At 54.3% G+C, this 20,855-nt stretch overlaps 3 protein-coding genes across 6 annotated transcripts in view; 2 read left to right on the forward strand and 1 right to left on the reverse strand.

Moving 5' to 3' along the window:
- Nucleotides 1-1,198: 1,198 nt before the first annotated feature.
- LOC131215288 (solute carrier organic anion transporter family member 74D) lies at nt 1,199-5,280 on the forward strand. Of its 4 annotated transcripts, none has more exons than XM_058209687.1 (7): nt 1,199-1,306; nt 2,214-2,603; nt 2,697-3,097; nt 3,167-4,013; nt 4,079-4,220; nt 4,383-4,484; nt 4,576-5,280. In XM_058209687.1, the coding sequence occupies exons 2-7, from the start codon at nt 2,320-2,322 to the stop codon at nt 5,074-5,076; spliced, it is 2,277 nt and encodes a 758-aa protein (XP_058065670.1). In that variant the 5' UTR covers nt 1,199-1,306; nt 2,214-2,319; the 3' UTR covers nt 5,077-5,280. The 4 variants fall into 4 exon arrangements, with proteins under 4 accessions (XP_058065670.1, XP_058065677.1, XP_058065662.1 ...); XM_058209694.1 differs by lacking the exon at nt 1,199-1,306 and adding an exon at nt 2,077-2,138; XM_058209679.1 differs by lacking the exon at nt 1,199-1,306 and having other exon boundaries at nt 2,085-2,603.
- Nucleotides 5,281-6,253: 973 nt separating this feature from the next.
- Nucleotides 6,254-9,190, forward strand: LOC131212342 (solute carrier organic anion transporter family member 74D-like). The gene is made up of 6 exons (XM_058206170.1): nt 6,254-7,132; nt 7,223-7,508; nt 7,569-7,766; nt 7,825-7,966; nt 8,034-8,209; nt 8,274-9,190. The coding sequence occupies exons 1-6, from the start codon at nt 6,262-6,264 to the stop codon at nt 8,635-8,637; spliced, it is 2,037 nt and encodes a 678-aa protein (XP_058062153.1). The 5' UTR covers nt 6,254-6,261; the 3' UTR covers nt 8,638-9,190.
- Nucleotides 9,191-10,130: 940 nt separating this feature from the next.
- The window catches only part of LOC131215898 (semaphorin-2A-like), a 54,650-nt gene continuing 43,925 nt past the window's right edge, over nt 10,131-20,855 (reverse strand). The window contains exons 4-14 of the mRNA XM_058210294.1: nt 18,573-18,641; nt 14,182-14,289; nt 13,223-13,360; nt 13,021-13,153; nt 11,837-12,193; nt 11,549-11,777; nt 11,142-11,478; nt 10,552-10,868; nt 10,377-10,485; nt 10,252-10,317; nt 10,131-10,193 (exon numbers count right to left, since the gene is read on the reverse strand). Of these exons, the coding sequence (XP_058066277.1) occupies nt 10,261-10,317; nt 10,377-10,485; nt 10,552-10,868; nt 11,142-11,478; nt 11,549-11,777; nt 11,837-12,193; nt 13,021-13,153; nt 13,223-13,360; nt 14,182-14,289; nt 18,573-18,641 (1,854 nt within the window). The 3' untranslated portion in view covers nt 10,131-10,193; nt 10,252-10,260. The remainder of the gene's footprint in view (nt 10,194-10,251; nt 10,318-10,376; nt 10,486-10,551; nt 10,869-11,141; nt 11,479-11,548; nt 11,778-11,836; nt 12,194-13,020; nt 13,154-13,222; nt 13,361-14,181; nt 14,290-18,572; nt 18,642-20,855) is intronic.

Below are 20,855 nucleotides of genomic sequence, written 5' to 3' on the forward strand. Positions count from 1 at the left end.
CGAAAAATGACCAGTCACCGGTTCCTGTTGCCCAAAGTCGCCAACTCTTTCCTTTTGTCGCACTGCAAACAGACACAACGGCGTAGGGGACGACAACGACGGTTTTTCCCATGACAAGTGCCGTGCGTATCGGTGCAGGGGGACACATAAGGACATTCGCTGATCTCGCTCTCCCTCGTCGATGCGGATTGATTCGTCGGTCGGGTAATCGCGCCCGGAACATGGAAAGAACGCCCTTCGGAGGGGTGTTCCGTGGTGGTGGCACATGGTACCAGTTCGCGGGTGCGCTTGTTTTTTGGGGACCATTTTATTGATTCCAATTACCGGCCCGGTACCGGGGCTAATGATGTTTTTATCCCGGAGGTCGGTCCCGCGGCGATAATAGCACCGTTGAGCCTCGTGTTGTCGATTGATTCGCATCGATGCTGGAAGCTGAACCGTTGAACCGTTTAGCTAGCGCATAAATACTGATCTGAGGGTGGCCGTAGCATATCTGAATGAGTGTTGTTTTTAGCCGGAAATAGATTGAGGGGCTCCCGGGTGATGGAGTAAATTATTCAAAGAACTGAAACGGAACAGTTTAGCGCAATAAAAAAGAAAGTAGCAACAGTCTGATGGATATTTTATGCGCGCGAATAAGGAAGTTCAGTGTGTCCTGGATGAAAGCAGAGCAGGAAGGGTAGTCACAACACGTATGATGTCTTATTTCCCTAATTGGGATAATAAATATACGACAGATATTGTTTAACTTCCTGAGTGAACCTCCATCCGCTAGGTTATCCCAACATAGACATAAATCTTAACTTCTGCACCTAGGGCTCAACAGTCTGTCTCCCTTGGACCGTACGCACACTGTCCAACGTTTCTTCGCCACCTATACTAAGCTTTATGACCGTTTAATCTCAATCTGTCACCACCTTTTTGGCCACCGGAAGGATCCGAAAAGGGCCTCCGTAAGAAGACACCCCACGCACTTGTGGCCCACCTTTATCCCCCCGGGCAGCCTGCGTGATAAGAAACACGCGCGTGCGTTCCCAAACCCTCCCCCCGCCCTAACTCCGACTGCTCCTTCCGACAATCCGTCGCCGGCCCGGCACCGGTGCGCGCCGCACTAAATTGGTTCTGATTGAATTACGACAAACGCGCGGATCTGGACCCGAGGACGCCAGCCCGTCAGTCAGTCTCCGAGTGGATGCCAGTGGATGATCTGCGGTGGAAGGCCATCCGGAGCACCGTGTCAACGATTAGACGATTAGACCGTTTGTCCCCTAAAACACCGCCAGCTCGTGTGAAGGTGAAGGTGAAGGTAGTTTCCCCAAGTTGTGTGCCCGAAGACCTTCCTCTGTTCCGTGTGCTCAACGAGAGGTGCTCCCGGTGAGGTCGCATCCTCCAGAAAACCGGGTGGGGTGATAAGGTCAGCGTCTGGTGTGCGATAAAAGTGAACGGAACGCGTGCCAAGTCAACGCCCTGGCCACTTTTGGGTTGTGAAAAGTTGTGAAATACCCCAACACCCGAACCGAAGTGACCAGGGAGGCGAATGATCTTGATCATGTCTCCTTCGCCCGGGCGGCAGAGAGAGAGAGCGAAAGAGTGATGATCGGATGATGCCCGGCTAATGATGAAGATAACGAACTCGCCGTTTATCAGATCAGTCGAGAGTCGAGGTTGTTGGTTTAACGTCGGCTACTCGGCCGTACCCTCGGCCAACAATTGCTTCTCCTGCTTGGGCCCGGTGCCTAGACAAGCCACGGCGTTCCCATTTTTGCAGAAACAGACTGGCTGGGAGGGTTTGTTTGGGTTCGCATCTCGGGTCGTCACTCGGCCCGTATATCACGTTTAATCCACTCCACGCCAGCGCTCGGTGTGCCACCGGGTTAATCTCTGTTCAAACGCATCCTCCCATTATCAGCTGCTGGCGGGCCGGGACTGTCCGAGATGGCCCTTATCATCCATATATCAACTCCGGGGGACCCGGGCTGCTATTTGCGTCTGACGTCCACGGAACCCGTGCCGCCTGCGTGGAGTGACTGCCTTCGGGGGCCGCCGGCCACTGTCCGGAAGATCAGTCCGGTGTCGATCGTGGCCGGAGGCGAACTCTTACTCGCGCGGTTGGACTCACTTGGACCCGAATCCCGACGGTTCGACTTAATCCATTCCTACTTCTTCTCCTACTCCTCGATCCCTCTGTGTCCTCCCTCTGGGTGTCTTCGTAGGGCGCTGGTGGATAGTGTGACCCGTGACCGTGGTGATGTGAGTTCGGCAAACGCGCCCGAGTTTTTCTGTCCCATAAACCCCAGCAGGAGGTGAGAGTCTCGAAAAATGGCACCGATCGGTGATGCTGCTGCCGGGGAGGAGGAGCTGATGACCGAGCAACCGAGAAAGGCCAGTACGCCCGACCTGGCGGAGCCCGTGCCCGAGGCCAACGGGTACCGTGTGGCGAGCGTGGAGGCGAAGAAGAGTGCCAAGGAGGCCGAGGCTACGGGAGAGAGTCCGGAGATGGCGAAAATGCTGCCAGAGGACCTGGAGGACCTGTACCGCGATATGGCCCTGACAAAGGACACGACCTGTGGCTTCTGGATTTTCCGGGGGCCCCTCCTGCAGAGGTGATTGACCTGGTCGTCCAGCCAGTCGATCACTCGGCTTTACTCAAACGGACTCTCTCTCTCTCTCTGTCTGCTCTGTCTCTCCATCGAAAGGTTCGCCAACAAGAAGGTGTACGTGTTCATGTACGGCGTGGCGGGTTGCATCTTTTCGGCCAGTTTCGCTTACTTCAACGGCATCATCACGACGCTGGAGAAGCGGTACAAGATCCCCAGCAAGAACACGGGAATCATCTCCGTCGGGAACGACATCAGTGCGCTGCTGCTGTCGGCGATCCTGAGCTACTACGCCGGCAAGGGTCACCGGCCGCGCTGGATCGCCTTGGGGCTGCTGCTGACCACGATCTTCTGCTTGCTGACAGCCCTACCGCATCTGCTGTACGGGCCGGGCGAGGCGGCCCTCTCGCTGACCACCGAGTACGGTGCGACCTACGATGCCAACCAGACCTTCGAGGTGCTCGAGGCCCAGAAAGCTAAGACCCTCTGCCGGACCGATGGTAAGTTCCGCGGGGTCGCGGGATCTCACAGAAACCTGGAGGCTAACCTTCACCGGCCGATTTGTTCAGGGAGTCGTGGCGTCGAGTGCGAGAAGGAGGAAGGCAACCTGGCCCCGCAGTTGGTCCTGTTTGTGGCCCAGTTTATCTCCGGTATCGGTACCTCGCTCTTCTACACGCTCGGGGTGTCGTACATGGACGACAACATCAAGAAGTCGAAGACCCCGGCCCTGGTCAGCGTGTCGTACTTCCTGCGCATGCTGGGGCCCGCGATCGGGTACGCCCTGGCGTCCTACTTCCTGAAGCTGTACATTTCGCCCTCGATGACGCCGACCATCAGCAACACGGACCCGCGCTGGCTCGGCGCCTGGTGGATAGGCTGGCTCGTCCTCGGGCTCGTGCTCTCGTTCTTCGCCGTCTTCATGGCCATGTTCCCGAAACAGCTCCCGAGGGCCGCCATCCGGAAGCGGGTGGCGGTCGAGAAGCAGAAGCTCGGCATGAAGGTGAGCGAGGCCGAGAGGCGCGAAGACGAGCTGCCGGCCTCGTTCAAGGACATGCTGAAGACCTTCAAGCGGCTCCTGCGCAACAAGATCCTGATGCTGAACAACATCGCCTCGGTGTTCTACTTCTTCGGCTACATGCCGTACTGGATCTTCACGCCCAAGTACATCGAGACGCAGTACAAGCAATCGGCCTCGACCTCCAGTCTGGTGACCGGGACCGTGGCGCTCGTCTTCTCCGCCGTCGGTGTGCTCCTGTCCGGGCTGGTAATCTCGCGCTTCAAGCCCCGGGCCCGCTACATGGCCGCGTGGAACGTGCTGGTCGGAATCCTGTCCGTCGCGGGCATGATCGCGTACGCCTTCCTCGGCTGCGCGGCCAGCGAAGATTCGGTCATCGTGAACATGGTCGACTCGTCGATGTGAGTGTGCTGGCCCCGCTTGTGCCCGATCCCCCCCCTTTCGATCATGGTTCCCTTCGTTTCAGTGGAAACCCAACACCGACGTGCAATTCGGCTTGTCAGTGCGATTACGTCCGGTACTCGCCGGTTTGCGGTGAGGACGGAAACACGTACATCTCGGCCTGCCACGCGGGCTGCCGGCTCCAGGCGCAACACGGCGAGCTGAAAGTAAGTGACATTGGGCCGGGGCCGTGGGCTGCGTAATCGGCCAACGACTCTTCGGCCCGCGCTGCAGTCGGCTATCAGTCGGCTGCGATGGCCCTTACGATGGTTCGGATCATCCGCCGGGACAAACCTATCTTATCGGCCCGTTCCCTTCCATTCCGCCAGATCTACGGCGAGTGCTCGTGCATCACGTCGGTGGCCAACTACACCAGCCCGCTCTACACCCAGCTGCTGATCGACGGGAACCGTACGACGTGGACCGCCGGGGTAAGAGGCGACCCCCGGGCGACCCCCCGGGCGACCCCCGGGCGACCCTTTCACGGTGACTAATCTCTCTCGATCTCCCTCTCTCTCTCAGTCGTCGCCGGTGTACGGTGGAGGCGGGTCGGCCATCGCGGGGCCGTGTCCGCTCGACTGTTACCGCGAGTTCGTTACGTTTCTGATAGTGATGTGCTTCCTGAAGTTCTCGGGCGCCACCGGGCGGGCCAGTAACTTCCTCGTTTCGGTCCGGTGCGTCGACGAGCGGGATAAGGCCGTGTCGATGGGCTTCGGCATGATGGTGCTCAGCCTGATGTCGTTCATCCCGAGCCCGATCTTCTTCGGCCTGGTGCTGGACAAAACGTGCCTCGTGTGGGGCAAGACCTGTAGCGGGAAGGGCAACTGTTGGCTGTACGATGGCCACACGTTGCGGTACCTGCTCAACTTCATTGCGGCCGCGTTCGTCCTGGTCGGCACACTGTTCGACTGTGGTGTCTGGTACTACGTGAAGGATCTGAAAATTTTCGATGACGAAGTGAACGAAAAGGAACTGGAGCTGGCCGACAAGGAGGAGGAGGCCCTGGCGGATCGGCCCACGTAGGGCGGTGTATGCTCCAGCAGTTCCTACTAAGCTTAATTTGCGCTGGATCTTTTTTTATAAATTTTAGTTCCGTTTATTTTGTAAATACAATTGTTGTTACACGTTGATTTTTCATCCCATAGCCTCTCACACTCTGCGACGAAACAGTTTGTGACAATCGATGTTTTTTTCATTTGTCGGTAATAAAGTTAAGCAATAGGTGAATTTAAATTTTCACTAAATAAATTAAATTCTAAACTCTAACGTAAGAAAACAAAACATTCCGTAACAAAACTAAAAAGCATAAAAATGTTCCATTACTTTCCTTCCTCTTCAAACCTTTGTCAAAGAAAAATCAAAGATGAGAACAAGTCAGCACGCAGCCACTCAGTGTGTCTTTGCTAAGCTGCGGCCATCGATGACAGTTGCGTACGTGTCACAGTAGTTGAGAGCGTTTCACCAACGACACGTAGGTGGCGCTAGTGATGAAAGTCGAATTGAAAGCTTCCCGAAAGGTCCTTTTCCGTTAAAAGTTGGAATAATTAATGACAAAGTGATCAACTTTTGTATTTCAACTTTTCGCTTATTACGCTGGATTCGAATGCGCCTTTTTGGAGGACTGCCAGAAATCTTTTTTATTGCCTTTTTCCAGCTCAGATAATCTTTCAGCATCCCGCACGCCGACTGATTCCGGCACGGTCATTCCAACTCAGCAGAAATAGCTTAATCAACACGGGATACGGCGTCACGTCGTCGGCTGGACCGATTTATGACTCGCACGTTCCGACGCATGTGAATCGCGTGCCAGGATCCGAATGGAATGGCCACGCGAGAGAGATAGAGCGAGTGATTAGAAATGGTTCATTTGTGGTTCTCTCACAACTTGCGATGATGAGCCAATTGAGGGATCCATTTCAATTCGCCCAAACACTGATTATCAATTATGGATTATGGATTATAGCAATCGAATTACGCCGGTCAGCCGCTGAGAACCTGTTGATCGCCACAAATGGACGCGAACTAAAGTGAGAATGTCATCGCCCGCACCTGGGCGCTGGTCAAGGACGCGGCCGTATCGTGCCGTATTTTGCACCGTATCTCGGTTGCGCCATAAACCGCGCAGGTGATAAGCGAGTGGCCACGCCACCTACCGCAGGCAACACGATCACCGATCGACGGCAGTTGACGTTGGGCAGTCAGCCGAAAATGAACGGAAGTCTGGCGAACGGATTGAACGAGGCGGGCGATCGGAGCGGCCCGAAGAAGATCGCCTTCGATCGAAGCGTTTCCGCGTACAGTGAGCGCGATGTGCAGTGTGGGTTCTGGGTGTGCCGGGGACGCTTCTGGCAACGGTTGGCCAGCAAGAAGCTGTACGTGCTGCTGTTTGGACTGATCGGTTGCATCCTCAACTCGACCACCTCGTACTTCTACGGCACGCTGACCACGGTGGAGAAGAGCATCCAGATCTCGTCGCAAGCGGTCGGTGTCATCACGGCCGGGTCGGATCTCTCGTTCGTGCTCGCTTCCCTCTTCCTGTCGTACTATGCGTCGAACCGACGGAAACCACTGTGGATCGCGATGGGCATCGTCAGCATGGCCCTTTCGTGCTTCGTCAACGCGCTGCCTCACTTCCTGTTCGCACCGAACCGTGAGGAATTCGAGGCTGCGGCCGGCAACTGGACTGAAACGGTGACGAAAGGACCCGATAACTTGTGCCGCACCGAGCGCCTGCCACCGGACTGCTCGCTGGACACCGGAAATATCCGGCCGCAGATGGTGCTCTTCCTCGGGAGTTTCCTGTCCGGCATCGGCACGTCACTCTACTTCACGCTCGGCGTTACGTACCTGGACGATAACGTGCGCAAGGACAAGGTACCGGTCCTGACGAGTTTGGCCGCGTTCGGACGGCGCCTGGGCCCACTGGTGGGCTTTTCGTTGGCCTCGTTCTCGCTGAAATACTTCGTGCACATCGGCGTCAACCCGGGCTACGGGACGAGCGATCCGCGCTGGATCGGTGCCTGGTGGCTGGGCTGGCTCGTGCTCGGCTCGGTCCTTCTCTTCATCTCTCCCATTTTCGGTGAGCAAACGTGACGTGGCCGGAAGATAACGTCGATCGTAAAACATCCGGAGACACGATGACTTGACACTAACCCGCGTCTCTTAACAGCGAGCTTCCCGAAGGTTCTGCCAAGGGCCGCCGAGCGTATCTCGTTGTCGCGGCAGGCAAGCCGAACGAGCGAGGCAACCGGAACAGGGGTGACGGAACCGGAAGACGAGGAACGGGACGCCTCGTTCCGCGATATGCTGGTCACCGTGCGGCGGCTCGTCACGAACCCGGCCTACGTGTTCAACAATGCGGCCAGCATCTTCTACTTCTTCGGCTACATGCCGTTCTTCCTGTTCCAGGCCAAGTACATCGAGATCCAGTACAGGCTGACGCCGGCGCAGGCAAAGTGAGTCCCTCGGGGTTGGTGGGATCCAGAATTGTGAGGTCTGAGCGTGTCCCATTGCAGCATGGTCACCGGGTCGGTGTCGCTGGTGTTCTCCGCCCTCGGCATTCTGATCGCCGGTTGGGTCATTCAGAAGGTGCGGCCCACCTCACGGCAGCTGGCCGGCTGGAACATCGTCACCAGCATCCTGTCGGCGGGCGCGATCGTGTCCTACGCGTGGTTCGGGTGTTCCGCACTGAACAACGCCGACATAGTGGCCAAGTGAGGACCCTTTCTTACTCTTTTCTTCTTCTTACTAAGCCTGTGCTTCCGATTGCAGTTCACAGGATGCGACCTGCAGCGCCGGCTGCAACTGTGACTTTGTGAAGTACGCACCGATCTGTGGGAACGATGGCCAGACGTACCTGTCGCCGTGTCACGCCGGATGCCTGGAGCAGTTTAAGGACCCGAACGGAAAACTGGTACCGAAGGTCCCCGAAGGTCTGAGTTTTCGATCTGAGTATCTAATCCGTTGCGATCCCGTTGCAGATGTTCGCCAACTGCACGTGCATCGTGGGACCTCAGCCCGGAGACTTCGGGTCCGCGATCGGTGGCAGCTGCCCGGTGGATTGCTCGACACCGTTCTACTTCTTCCTGATCGCGGTCTGCCTCAACAAGTTCATCGGTGGCACCGAGTCGGCCGCCAACTTTCTGATCGGCCTAAGGTAACACCGGATTCGGTTTTCGATTCGAGAAAGATGACTCCTTTGGTCCTTTTGGCCCCCCTAGGTGCGTGGAACCACGCGATAAGGCCATCTCGATGGGCTTCTCGATGGCCATCAATACACTGTTCTCGTTTCTGCCGGCCCCGATCATCTTCGGGGCGATCATCGACCGGACGTGCGTTCTGTGGGGTCGGACCTGCGCCAAGAGCGGTAACTGTTGGCTCTACGACGGGGAAGCGCTGCGCACCTCGATGAACTACACGGCGGCCGTGTTCGTCATCATCGGGACGTGCTTCGACGTGGGAACGTGGTACCACTCGAAGAACTTTAAGATCTTCGATGACGCCCCGGATGAGCAACCAGGGCTGGAGACGGAGAAAGAGATGGTGGCCCTCGTGAAGGAGAAAGAGGCCCAATTGAGCGATTGATCCGGCGGAGGATGACACGCTTGGTGCCGCACCTGTGTCACCTGCATGACCCCCGGTGGTGCCCATAGCTTGAGGTGACTTGTCCTCTGGACGTGGAGTTGTGATTTATGGGCTACCGGCGCGGCCAGCCGCTATCTCTGAAAGCTCGGCGCGCAACGGGACAAACAACCAATAAACCTAGCCCGAGATAACCCTCCGCTGCAGAGTGTCGGCGCCCTGTTTCGGTAGCGCCGCCCAAATCCAATTGCCACTCCGACGTACTTCAATCTCTATCATTTATCTTTATTGTAATTAATGTTTAGTACACACGCTGATCTGATGCTCGCCTCGAGCGCGCGCCTCGGGCTCTTAAAAGTCGTCGAGTTTGTGACATAAAAAAGAAAACCGTAAAATCCACCGAACAGAAGTGCGCCACCAGAACCGTCTACCGACTTTCGTATCTAAGTGTATCTTTCCTCTCTCGGGCCGAGCCTACCTTCCTATCTGACCGCCTGTGCAATCGCGCCCGGCGCCCAATCCCGGACGCATCGCCGATTCCGTTGAGCCACTTAAACACTAAAGTATCACAGATTTTGCGAAATTTTTGTTTCGATCGATCGTCTTTCGGTTAGTTTGTGTTTCGTTTCGTTAAAAAGGCGTCTCTCTCTCTCTCGTTCTCCTTTTCTATCTCTCTCTCTCGCTTTCTACGGGGGTTGAGTGTGTGGTCGCTGAGGAGCTGCTGTCGTTGGGGAGCATCGCTAAGAAAGTTGAATTTATATATATATATATATAGACTGTAAGCTCTCGCTGGGGCTGCGCTGGGTGTGTTTGTGTGTGTGTTGGTGCGGGGACACTGAGCAGGGACACGCAGCACGCACGCGCGGGTGTGTCCGCAGAAGCCATCAACTCGATACCTTACACCGCCTAAAACGGAAAAGTATATTAGCGGGGCGATGTTTTTTGTGTGGCGATGTTTTTTCGATGACTTACTTCTTTCGCTTAACCGTTGGCCCGAGGCGTGATTGTGATTCGATGTTTCTCTTTCCGTGGGGAGCTAAAACCGAAAGGAGCGAAAGTTAGAGGCCCATCCGGAAGTCATCACTGATCACACTCACCTATTTATAAGTGGGATGCTATCGACGCTCACCAACACTGCGCGTGTGGCACGTTCTTGCTGTTCCGGACCGCGGATGGTCCCTCTCCGGGTTCTACGTTTCTATTTTACTATAACTACCACCGGCAGCCGGCGGTCGGCTTCTCTCTACTCGAAGGTGATTGTTCTATTGTTTTACATTACGTCTGTTGCTTCGCTACGCTATAGTGTCCTACTTTACACCGCCGCTCTCATCTCACGGGGACACGGGTCCCAAACTCTCTCTCTCTCTCCCTCTCTCTCTCTCTCTGCGTGTTTTATAGCTTCTCTGTGGGGTCTCGCTCCTGCTGCTTTGTGTGTTTTGTGCATTGTCATAGGATTTTCTTCGCTTATCACAGACTTTGTTGTTGTTGTTAAAATTTCACGGCCACCGGAGGCCTGGGCCGAACTTCTATTGTTGTGTTCCTAAAGTGTGTTTGTGATCCTGAAAAGTGAAACGTGGAGTTAATGCTCGGGCTCTACACGGGATAACCCTCACGAACCTCATCTCATCAGACGTTGCCCTGGTAGAGGTCCAGCTCGTTATCCTTCGGGTCCGTCGAGCATTGCTGTAAAGAGACCCGGCCGGAAGTAAGTGCGAGTTCAAGTCGTGCGCTGTGTAACCTACCGTATGTTTCGCCTCCCAGCGCTTGAGGGCCGACTTGTAGCGCTCGAACTCGTGGCACCAGTCGGAGTAGATTTTCTGGTAGTCGTTCCCTTTGCTCGGTGCCGTACACCTGAAACGGGAGGGAAGCAGATTAGGTGCGCCACGTTGCGTTGACGTTCCCCCGATTGGCACCTACCGGTGGGCATCGACGACGAGGCTGAAGCTGCAGAGCAGCGAGCCACCGAGGTAGCAATCGTACCGACCGCCGTCCGACTCGTTGATGGCAATCACCACCAGGCCACCCTCGGACGTTTCGATGTGCTTGGTGACGGTGTACCGTACCTCGTAGCGGCCCCGCTCCTTCGAGTGGTGGTACCAGGTCACCGGCTGGTACTTCAGGATCTCCGGGACGCGCGCGAAGCACCCGAGGTGGACGCTCTGCCCGAAGGTGACGATGATTTTCTTACGCATCACGTTCGTGTCGCAAATGTCCGACGTTCGGTTGGCCACGTCCTACAAAAATCGAGGAGTTTCAATTAAGGCTCGGTGGCCACACAACACGCAACGCAGCGCCCTAGGACCTGCTTCCAAAAATCAATTTCATTCCCCCGGCTTGGTGGGTCCAATCAAGCCCCCGTGGGGAGTAATTATTCTAATCATGACATCAAACCCTCGGGGCAATAAAATTTGAAATCGATCGACTAATAAATATATGTGTGTCGATGTGGCCGAGGTGACCCTAATGGAATCAATCCTTGGGCCGATTAACGGGAGCTAGGAGCGCACCTGTAGGAGTCCGAGCTGGTACGGGCGGCAGCTGGCACTGTCGCGGTCCCAGCCACAGTACGGGTCCTGGACGCACCGGTAGCAGCTGTCGTAGCGCCGGTTGCACATCACCAGGTCGATCTGCTTGATGCGCGAATCGGTGCCGATGTAGAGGGACCGGTAACGCCGGCTGAGTCGCATCACCTGGATCGGCTCGTTCGGGGCCACGTCGAAGATGTCCAGCAGCTTCGAGCGTGACTGGCCCTCCTGAAAGTACTGCACCACCTTGTAGACGCGGCCCTCGCTGGTGGCCAGATAGTACACCAGGTACTCCTGGTTCAGGATGTCGATGCTGATTCTGGAAGGAGGATGAGTAAAAGTCGAATGATTCCGGAGGATTGTGATTGCGATTCGCTGCGGGAACTCACTTGTCCACCACGAGCCGCGTGAGGATCAGGTCGCGCTTGTAGAAGACCGGATTGCCGTAATCGTGCCCGACCGCCCGGTCCATCAGCGGGTGCGAGCGGATAAAGTTGAGCACCGAGTCGGGCAGGGTGGTCGTATCGTCGACGCACGTCCCCGGTCGCGGTTCCGGAATCTTGGAGCTCATCACCGGCAGCCAGGCCGAGTTCGATGTGGCCTGCTCCTTGAATTTGCCTGCGGAAAACCAATGATGGATGATTTATGACTCACTTGCACTAGGCGGGCATTCTTACCATTGAAGGCGGCGTGCATTTCGCCCAGACTGAAGCTGCAGACCGCTGACCCGACCAGCCCGTTGGTGCTGGTGGTGAACGTGGCGTAGAACTTGGTCTTATCGTGCGCCATCTGGTACACGTCCTGGATCTCGTTGAAGTAGAACGGAAACTCGCCCGAGATGCTGCAGTTCAGGCGCGCCTTCAGGTAGGTGGCCCAGTTCTGGTTCAGGATGTTCTTGCCGCCGGTGTCCTTCTTGCAGACGCGCGCCACCCGCGAGTAGACCGCCTTGCCGCAGTTGATGTACTCGACGGCGATTTCGCGGAAGAAGAAGTACACGTGCTCGCCGATGTCGAACGAGCCGACAAAGTTGGGCTCTGCGTGGATCGGGGACATCGAAAGGAGTTAGCCATGGACATCGCTTTATCAGACCCCTAGCTGGAAGGGTCAGCTATTGTCTGTTACAGTTTAATTCTCCAGGAGAAGTGTATAATTCTGAGTTTTCCTTTTCATACAAGAAAATAAATGAAACGTTCCGCTCAGAGCGTAATTCTCCAATAAAGGCTCCGAATCGAACCTCCGATAGCTGCACCGAGAACAAATGGCGTCCCCATTTGGGAGCTCTCTGTTCATTCGTCTGTCGCCATAAGTCACGCCAATGCCACGTACCAGCTGTGACGCTTCAAATCGCCCGGTAACGGATTAAGATCAACCCGGATCCCTCCAATTAGGTGATGCTGTTTGCTAAGGCGCCCGCAATGTCCGACGGACCCCGGTCGCTGGCTTGCGGTTTTTGGATTATTTGCCCACCACCAAGACCGCCGAGAGATGCTTCCGGTGCACGGGACGACCAACCGAACCGAAAGCGTCAACATCTCGGCGTCGACAGTTAATTATCCCTTCAATAAGCTCCGGCTTCTGGACCGGCTCCGCTCGAGCGGAACGCAGCGTGGATTGCAATCGTCGGCTTCCGGTAGGTACGATTGTGGTTTTTGTGGAAAGGCCCACTGGAGCCCGGGTCGCAAGTGCGTATGTTTGGAAATTGATAAATTGCCATCCGGCCATCCGGTGAGTGCACCGCTGGGCTACGCTGGGGGCACGGCTGGTTCCAAAACAACTCGCGCGCGAGCTTACATCGGTGGTCCCGCCGACCGAAAGGACCCAACGGCGGGAGAGAAAATTAAGTACCATAAATTATACTCACTGTCCAGCCACTTGGAGTCGTACTTGAGCGTACGCTTGAAGTTGTACATCTTCTTCCCGGACGCCATCTCGTACAGATCCGCCCGGAATATGACCGTGTCCGCCTTCGTGAACTCGGCGTTGGTGCCCGAGTACTGCCAGGGGGGGGAAAGAGTTGGGAAGTGATTATCAAATAAATGTGCCTGCCTGCGGTCGGGGCTTACCAGGGCGGGCAGACCTCCGGGGTTGCCCTCGTGGACGTAGATGGCGGTCGAGTTGTCTATCGGATCGTAGGGACACTTGGCCACACCGAGCCCCACGCCGGGCACGTACTCGGACCGTGGCAGATGAGTTAAGTTTCGCTGTTCGGACGGGGCAACAAGAAACAAACCAAGAATCATCAGCATCAAAGTACACGCTGCAACTCCCCAAGCAAATCTGACATTTGGCACACTGGCCGCAGCAGGCTGTGCAATTCGCGTGCGGCGACAAATTAATGTTCTCCGAATCGAAAGCGGTCCTCTTCTCGCAATCAACCCGAACAAAGGCCGCGTCCCTGACGGCACGGTCGTCCCTGGAAGCGGCGGACGGCCACCGAACGCGGACTCCCAGGTGACACTTTGTTCAATTTCGCTCGGCGCATTGTTTCTTTTCCGGTCCGGCTGTAATTTCCGTTTCTTGTCATCTTCGGCCGAAGCCGAAGATATGGTGACAATGGTGAGAAAATGAACCTCCAAAAAAAGAACAGCGCAGCTTCACAGGAGCTGATTCTGGTTGAAAATTCCGCGAAAACGCTCCGGTGGCCACGGAGCTCCCTGCAAGACGTGACGAGCGATTTTCCGAACCTTCCGAAGGAGAAAGCGATGAAACCAAGCGGTGAGTCGTCTTGGGCCGGTGGGAGTCCTTGGGGTGTCTCTTATCTCGACGCTTTCGGCTTGAATTATCACGTAATTGATTTTCGGACGCGACGGCGCACCAGCAGTGTCCTCGCTTTTGGGCCGTGGAGCAGCCGAGTGATAGTTGGTCGATTTGTTTGAAGGGAGAGCAAATAGTTTTACTACCAAAATGGGCAACCAAAAAACGGGTTTCGTGGTGTCCATGGAATCGGGAGCTTCCAGCGCGTTGGAATTAAAGACGTTGGTTTGGGGAGGTCTCCATTCTTCCTTTGCCGGGGAATACTTACGAAAATCACTACATCCTTCGGGCTGTGTGCGTTCGTGCCACAAACGTAGAGCCTCGTCCCGTTGTCCATCGGTTGAATCACACGGATGTGGTTTTTGCAGTCAAACATCTGAAGAGAAACGGTGGAAAAGAAAGCGTCAGCCGGCATAAATATATGATTCGTGGAGTGGTCCGATCGCAATCACGCAACCCGTTCTCGCCCCCGGGAAGGCGGCTTTGAAGTGTGGGGCGGCCACAATTACAACGTCCACACGTCAATAATTGCAGCTCCGTGGAATGGCTCTGATTTGTGGGTCAGCAAAACAATTCCTGTCCCTGCACGGCCCATACGAGGGAATATCAAACACAAATGTGGTCGATTTTAATCGCCCTGTGCCGTATAATTTATTGAAATCGTTTGCCAAAGCGGAATTGCCATGACCATAAGAAAAAATAAACGGCATTCCGAACAAATTGCAACCCATGGCCAACACGGAAAACACGTCTGGTTGCCGGAGTGGACACGGAAACGGAACAGCCAGCCGCCAGTTAGTCTGAATGTCAAATCAATTTCCTGAGAAAACGGCCGGCCGGCCGGCAGGCCGCCGAGTGTGCCCGGCAGCCCGGCACACGATAAGCGTGGCCATGTTTTCTGCCGATTCCGGAGGAGAGTGCTGATTAGGCAAACAACTGGCCACGAAATTACTGGCCCCGTTATTAGTAATCACCACCAGCCACTGTTCAAATTGCACCATGTAAATATCAACGGCTCTCCGGGATGGTTTCATTTTCAAGTGGTTCCGTAGTGGTTCCGCTATTACTGGCTTTTCGTTGCACGGGATCGAAGAAAACATAAATTTGAGGATAGCAGCAAAGTGATATGAGTTCTTTCGGATAAATGTTTCCGATGATCCGATCGCTTATCAAGCGATCCATTCGGTGCTATCACTTGGCAATTATTTATAAAACCGAGTCAACATTTATTTAAAACAAACCTATTTTTTACTCTTACTAGCCTATTTTGCCTTAATCTTTGCCAAACTTCTAAGCTGGCCCGGCCACATATACCTCTCACTTCTTCCCGGAAGGGCATTGCCCGTCCCATTTGCTTCCCCGTCGATATACCTAAAACCCCGACTTAGCCGAGGCCAAGTCAGTTAAGTTCACCATAAATTGTCTCACAGGACATCGCCACAAAAACGGCGGCCCGGCGAATGTTCGGCTGAAGTGCCCTCGAAACCTGGCCGCAGAAGAGAAACGCTCTTACCACCATTATAAGGCACTCCAGTTCCTCCGAGACCCCGGTGTGCTCCCTCCGGGGGCACGAATGCCCTGCCAGGCGGATGCAATTGCATGCACTCTTCTGGCGCCGGCTGCGATGCACTTGATGGCGCCACGAGGCAACACCCGGCCGGCCGTGGTTCGCAATCGGTCACTCGCATAGTTGTTTTTTCTTTCTGTGGCTATGCTGCTTTCTTTCTTTCTTCTGCGTCCCTGCCGGTCCTCGAGCTACCGCTCGAGCCGAATCCTGCTGGCGGTGATTAAACGCGCACAAACGCGCGGTAACGCTTTTAAGATCAGGCCAGGCCAGGGCGTAACGTATCGGTGACAGGGGGCCGGGCGGCCAATTTGCGGGATGAAGGCGCGTACGCGATCCTCAGCGTCTTGGCGCGGCGTGGCCCTCGAGAGGGGTTGGCCCTAGAGTATCATCCTTCCCGCATGGACTCTCATTTCAGTTTAATTTCCATGTAATTAATTTTTAATATAATTACACTCCGGGTCGCTCCGGGTTCATTCTTTCGAAGGGGCCCACGAATGAAAGCCTCGCCACGGTTCTTCAAACACTTCAAAAAACACCACAAAAAAGGATGCATCAAAAGATTCGTCAGCCAGCCGGTCGGGGCCCGGCCCGGGGGGGACTTGAAAGGTTGTTTGGTGGCCCGCGGCCCCCGGCATAATGGGAAATAAAAGGAAAGCCACAAAAATCAAGATGCCGTGGCGCTTTTATGTCGCGCGCACCCGATGGGGGCGCCAGGTGCCCGGTGCTCGCCCATGCGGCCACGCGGAGTTGGGCCTCTTTTCGCGGCCGCGCTTGAGGTGTTCGCCAAGGGTGTGTGCACACGTATGCGCTGCGGTCCACGTGACTGCCCTTTTTCGCGTTCCCGGGACACCCCGAGATAAGCATCGACGGGGCCACGATTCGTCCTGGGCACAAAACACAGCCCGGAAATCGACAGGTTTGTGTTTTGTGCACGTTTTGCGCAAGCACTCGGCCGCGCAGCACTCAAGATGGAAGGTTCCTTAATCGTCCTTCCGGAGTGCGCGCGGATTGACGTGGAAGGCGAGCTAATTTTTATGCTTCCCTTGGGCCAAAGTTTTATGCTCATCATAAAACCCAGCTCCGTGTGGTCGGCAGTGTGTAACAATGAGATTTTTTCTTTAAACAATGACCCTACCGGCCCACTGGTAATCGAAATACATAATCGATCGGTCAGCAGGATCCTTTCGGTTTCTCGGGCAATCGCAACGTTTTATGACACTAACGACCGGTGCGCCGTAAAAGGTGGAAATAATGCACCGATTTTCCATCTGCATGCCCCCGAACGGGGTACGCTGTTTGGATCGCTTTGCTGTCGAAGTGTAATAAAAGCCAGGCGCACATGCCACTTGGTGGCCACATTTGTTGCAAACCTAAGAGTAAACGGACCGAAAAAGGACTTCGACATAAATTCTGATCGGATCCGTTCGGGGTTCGAAGATTGATTTGAAGCTGAGCTTAATACCGATTCCATCGGCACTCCGTCGCAAGGATCGCATCAGAACAATCTATCGATCTATTTGTTTGTCGTCCGTCGTCGTCCTTCGGGATTTCTCCCGACAGCCTAACGAACTATCATTTTCAAACATCATTTCGCGCACATGGCACGTTGACGGCGCCCGACAAAGTGACAACGTGCCCACGGGAGCATTGCAACACATCCGTACCTCGAAAGCTCTGCTGTGCCCTCCCTCGAAGACTCGTTCCGTTTAATGGGTTCCACTCCCGGAGTCTAAAACCATGTGCCCCGTACGACACGACCAGCCTACGGCAGGCACCGCAACAGTTGCAGCGTACGGTACGTGATGCATTTAAAATAAAACGTGAATAATTTCGACTTCGGGGAGACCGGGGGCAAACGATTCCGGGCGGTCGAAAGTGCGGACAAATGTCTCGGCAAACCCCCCGGTAAGCACACACCGGTGCTTTGTCGGTGTGCTGTGGCAACGATGTAACGATTCGCATACGTCATCGGGTCCGAATCGGGTTTTAAAGAGGTCCGATCCTCCGGATGTCGGCGGCAGGCACGTGCGCACACGCACGAGGTATTAAAATGTTGGTACCCCCGTTGCGTTGGGGTACCTTTACTGCACACGTACAGAGAGTTTGTGTGGGGTGTGTGGCCACAAAATTAAACCCCGTGATGAATTCGAATGCTGTTCGAATCGCTCTCAAGCGATTTGGGGTCCTTTTTACATAAAACACCCGTTCCGAGGAAGTCACCACACGGGACACACGGGGCAGCAATTGTTGAGGCTCTCGTGGGGAGGCCCACAAAGAGCTCTCCAGGTCCGGGATGAATCGCTTTTATTGCGCCCAAATCACCCCGCTTCGGAGGGAAGAAAAAAGCGCCAACCGGTGTGGCCGGCAGATGCCATCAGCGTTTTGATGTCGATATAAAATGCAAAACACATTAAACCTCCGGTAGCACGGTGGTAGATGGCTCTGTGGTTCGATGACATGCCACCGTCGTCGTCGTCAGACCCGGGCGATGGATTGTCCCCATCCGAACGGATCTCGTTGCTCGGTAAAATATTGTCATAAACAGAGGAGCTCCAACTGGCTCCAAAAAATAAAACACGGCAAGCCGATTCGTGCCCTTTTTTGGGTCCAGCTACGGAGGCTACTCAAGGGGTACGGTTCGCTCAAAGGTACGGTGCGGGGCAAAAGCCCCGGACTGGAATTCGCTCCCACCGAACGGGGTGTATTTTATCGAAACGTGCTTCCATATCGGACGTACATCTTCGGACGGTCGGGCGAAAGTTCACGAAAAAGCCCCTAGCCACCCGGGGAAAGGGGAACCCGGGGGCCGCCTGGCATTACGCGAACGAGACCGGTCCCGGCGGAACGTGATGCAATTTTATGGTTGGAAAATGCATTTCCACGGCGGCGGTGGCGGTGGCCACAGCGGTCGGTGATACTTTTGTGACATTTTCGACATTCACCGCTCGGTCTGGCTCTGGCGCGGAATGGTATTTTGGGCGAAATTTTCCCCGGGAGCTGGGCGGGATTTAGGACCGCAGGACCACCGCTGGTCGCAGATTGGCTCCTGGCTCCCGTCAGGTCGTCGGCGGCGGTGGAATGTACGGACTTACCTCACTTTTGCCACGGGACACACAGTTACGAATGTCGGCACCGGTTGGATCCAGCAGCATCGAGTCTTTCTGTAATTAAAGAAAGTGAAGGAATGAATCAATTACAGGTCGGGGCCATCGGTTTCGTGCGGGGTCCGCTGGACCGTTTGGGTGGGTGTCGGTGGGTTTTGGGTTTCCACGAGGACAGGGCGATGTTGGAAATTTTGGTGCAACCGGCTGATGTGTATACTAACGTCTTATTATGTTTGGTCTGCTCCCACAATTTAGGAAATTTGATCAATGTATGAAAAACAAAAATATTCTAAGAATTCATGTTTGGCGTATGGAAATGTGTCGGATCGTATTTCATCATGAAGAGGCCCTAGTAAGTTCTTATCGAAGCAATTGTTAGATTATTCACAGCAGGAGGTCAGTATCTGATCTAGAGCACTAACAAGCGCAGCTCTTGTGTATTTGTTGCTTCATTAGCAGTTTCTCAATAGTCAATTATAAATGATCTAAAGTGTTAAATTTGAAACAAAAATACAGTAAATTTTCGAATGGTTGTTGATACAAAATAAGCTTTAAAAGTCTCTCTGTTCTGAGAGAATCCATACGGACTTCAATCATTTAACTTTGAAATTACAATTGCTGTTTAGTTATGAGTTTGATCGATATTTTAATCGTCCTCTCATTACAGCACATAATTGCAGTTAATTGGGGTGATTAACAACCGTTAACTGTTGAAAAAGGTATTTGCAATTGCAGAAGCGTCTCCATTCTCCATCTGTCTGTCTGTCTGTCTGTCATTCTCTACCAAAAATTTTTTGATGTTTTACAGGGAACCGTAAATTCTAGAACAAAGTAACCCTCAAGCCAAGCCTTCTTCTAGATATATTGCACGATTCCAGCAACACTGCAACTCTTAGAAACTGAGGCGAAGATCCACTCAGATACAACCCGAACAAATGAAGGAAATGCGTTGGAACTAATTCAAAGCCAAGGGGGCATCGGTCTTTATGCGCTCTTTGCGCCAGACACCAAATTGGTCCCGACGACTCGCAAACCCAACCGACGCTACAGCTCATTTCCGGCGCACAATCCGATTAAGATCCGGCACCCCAGTCGGGATGAAAATATTTCACTACATGCACATGATATCATTGCGATAATTGAACGCTGCAACGCTGAGATCGTTTCCTGCGATTCCAGTGGGTCTCCTGCCGCCTGCCGCCTGGTGCAACAGCACCTCGAACACCCGAGCTACAAAAGCAAAGCTGCTTATGACAGAGTGGAACCCCGTGGAGCAGCAACTGGGCCTGGCTAATTCCCATTTACTAATGACTCAATTAACCTCTAGCTTTTCGCTTGCCGGGTCGTACCGGAGACAATTGTGGATTTTTCCCGAGCAACAATTGTGCCCGGAGGCCAACGATACCGACCTCCCGGGGGGCCCTGCTTATCGCCTAATCGCCTCCAATCCGCTACCCAGCCAGCCCAGTCCCGTCGCTTAGGAGATCATCATCATAAATGGAAAATTGAATCAAGCCCAACCGGCTCGGGATAAGATTTTTCCGATCTCCATTCCGGGTTTTTCCGGTGCCAAATTAGGGCATAGCCGGTCGCGCGTGACGTTGGGGATGGAAATGGGGCAAAGAAAAATAATTAAATAGACAATTTTGCTGCTCTGCTGCTCAGGGTCCGGACGTTCGGTTTCTTCTTCGGACTCCGGTCGATATTGTTATGATATTCCAAGCGTCACAGCATGCAAATTGCTATACAAACCACACGGCCTCACCTCATCCTGTGCCGACATGTGGACCGGTCGGTACACTGATGATTGAGTTGACGGAGCTGGACAAAGTTTTTCCCTCGCTCGGTACACATTTGAAGTTGCAAAAACGAAGTTGTTTGTTTGCGTTGTTCGTTATCGTGGCCGGGGCGCCCTTAGGGATCAAACAAACGGTTGATATACTTGGAGCCCACATCTTCGTCCAGCTCCTCCGGTGCTGCGTAGCTGGCGCATCTCTATCGATTTCCGATTAGCCCTCAACCGATCGCTGCGCTGCTTCCCAGCTGCTTGTCCAACTGTGTCTCGTGCGGCACGTACGAACCCAACGATGTACCCAATGCATTTCAAGAGTTTCAATTTTGTGTCCCGCGTAATTATGCGCATGACCCGGAATTCTTTCTCTGCTTCCGCGGCTTCGCTTCCTGCGCTACGTTGCGCGGCTCAGGGCTCGGAAACCCATTACCACATTTAACCCGGATTATGTTCCCATCTTCGCTGATGTTGGCCACGGG

The sequence above is a fragment of the Anopheles bellator genome, chromosome 1 (assembly GCF_943735745.2).
Source record: "Anopheles bellator chromosome 1, idAnoBellAS_SP24_06.2, whole genome shotgun sequence".
NCBI classification, from domain to species: Eukaryota; Metazoa; Arthropoda; class Insecta; order Diptera; family Culicidae; genus Anopheles; species Anopheles bellator.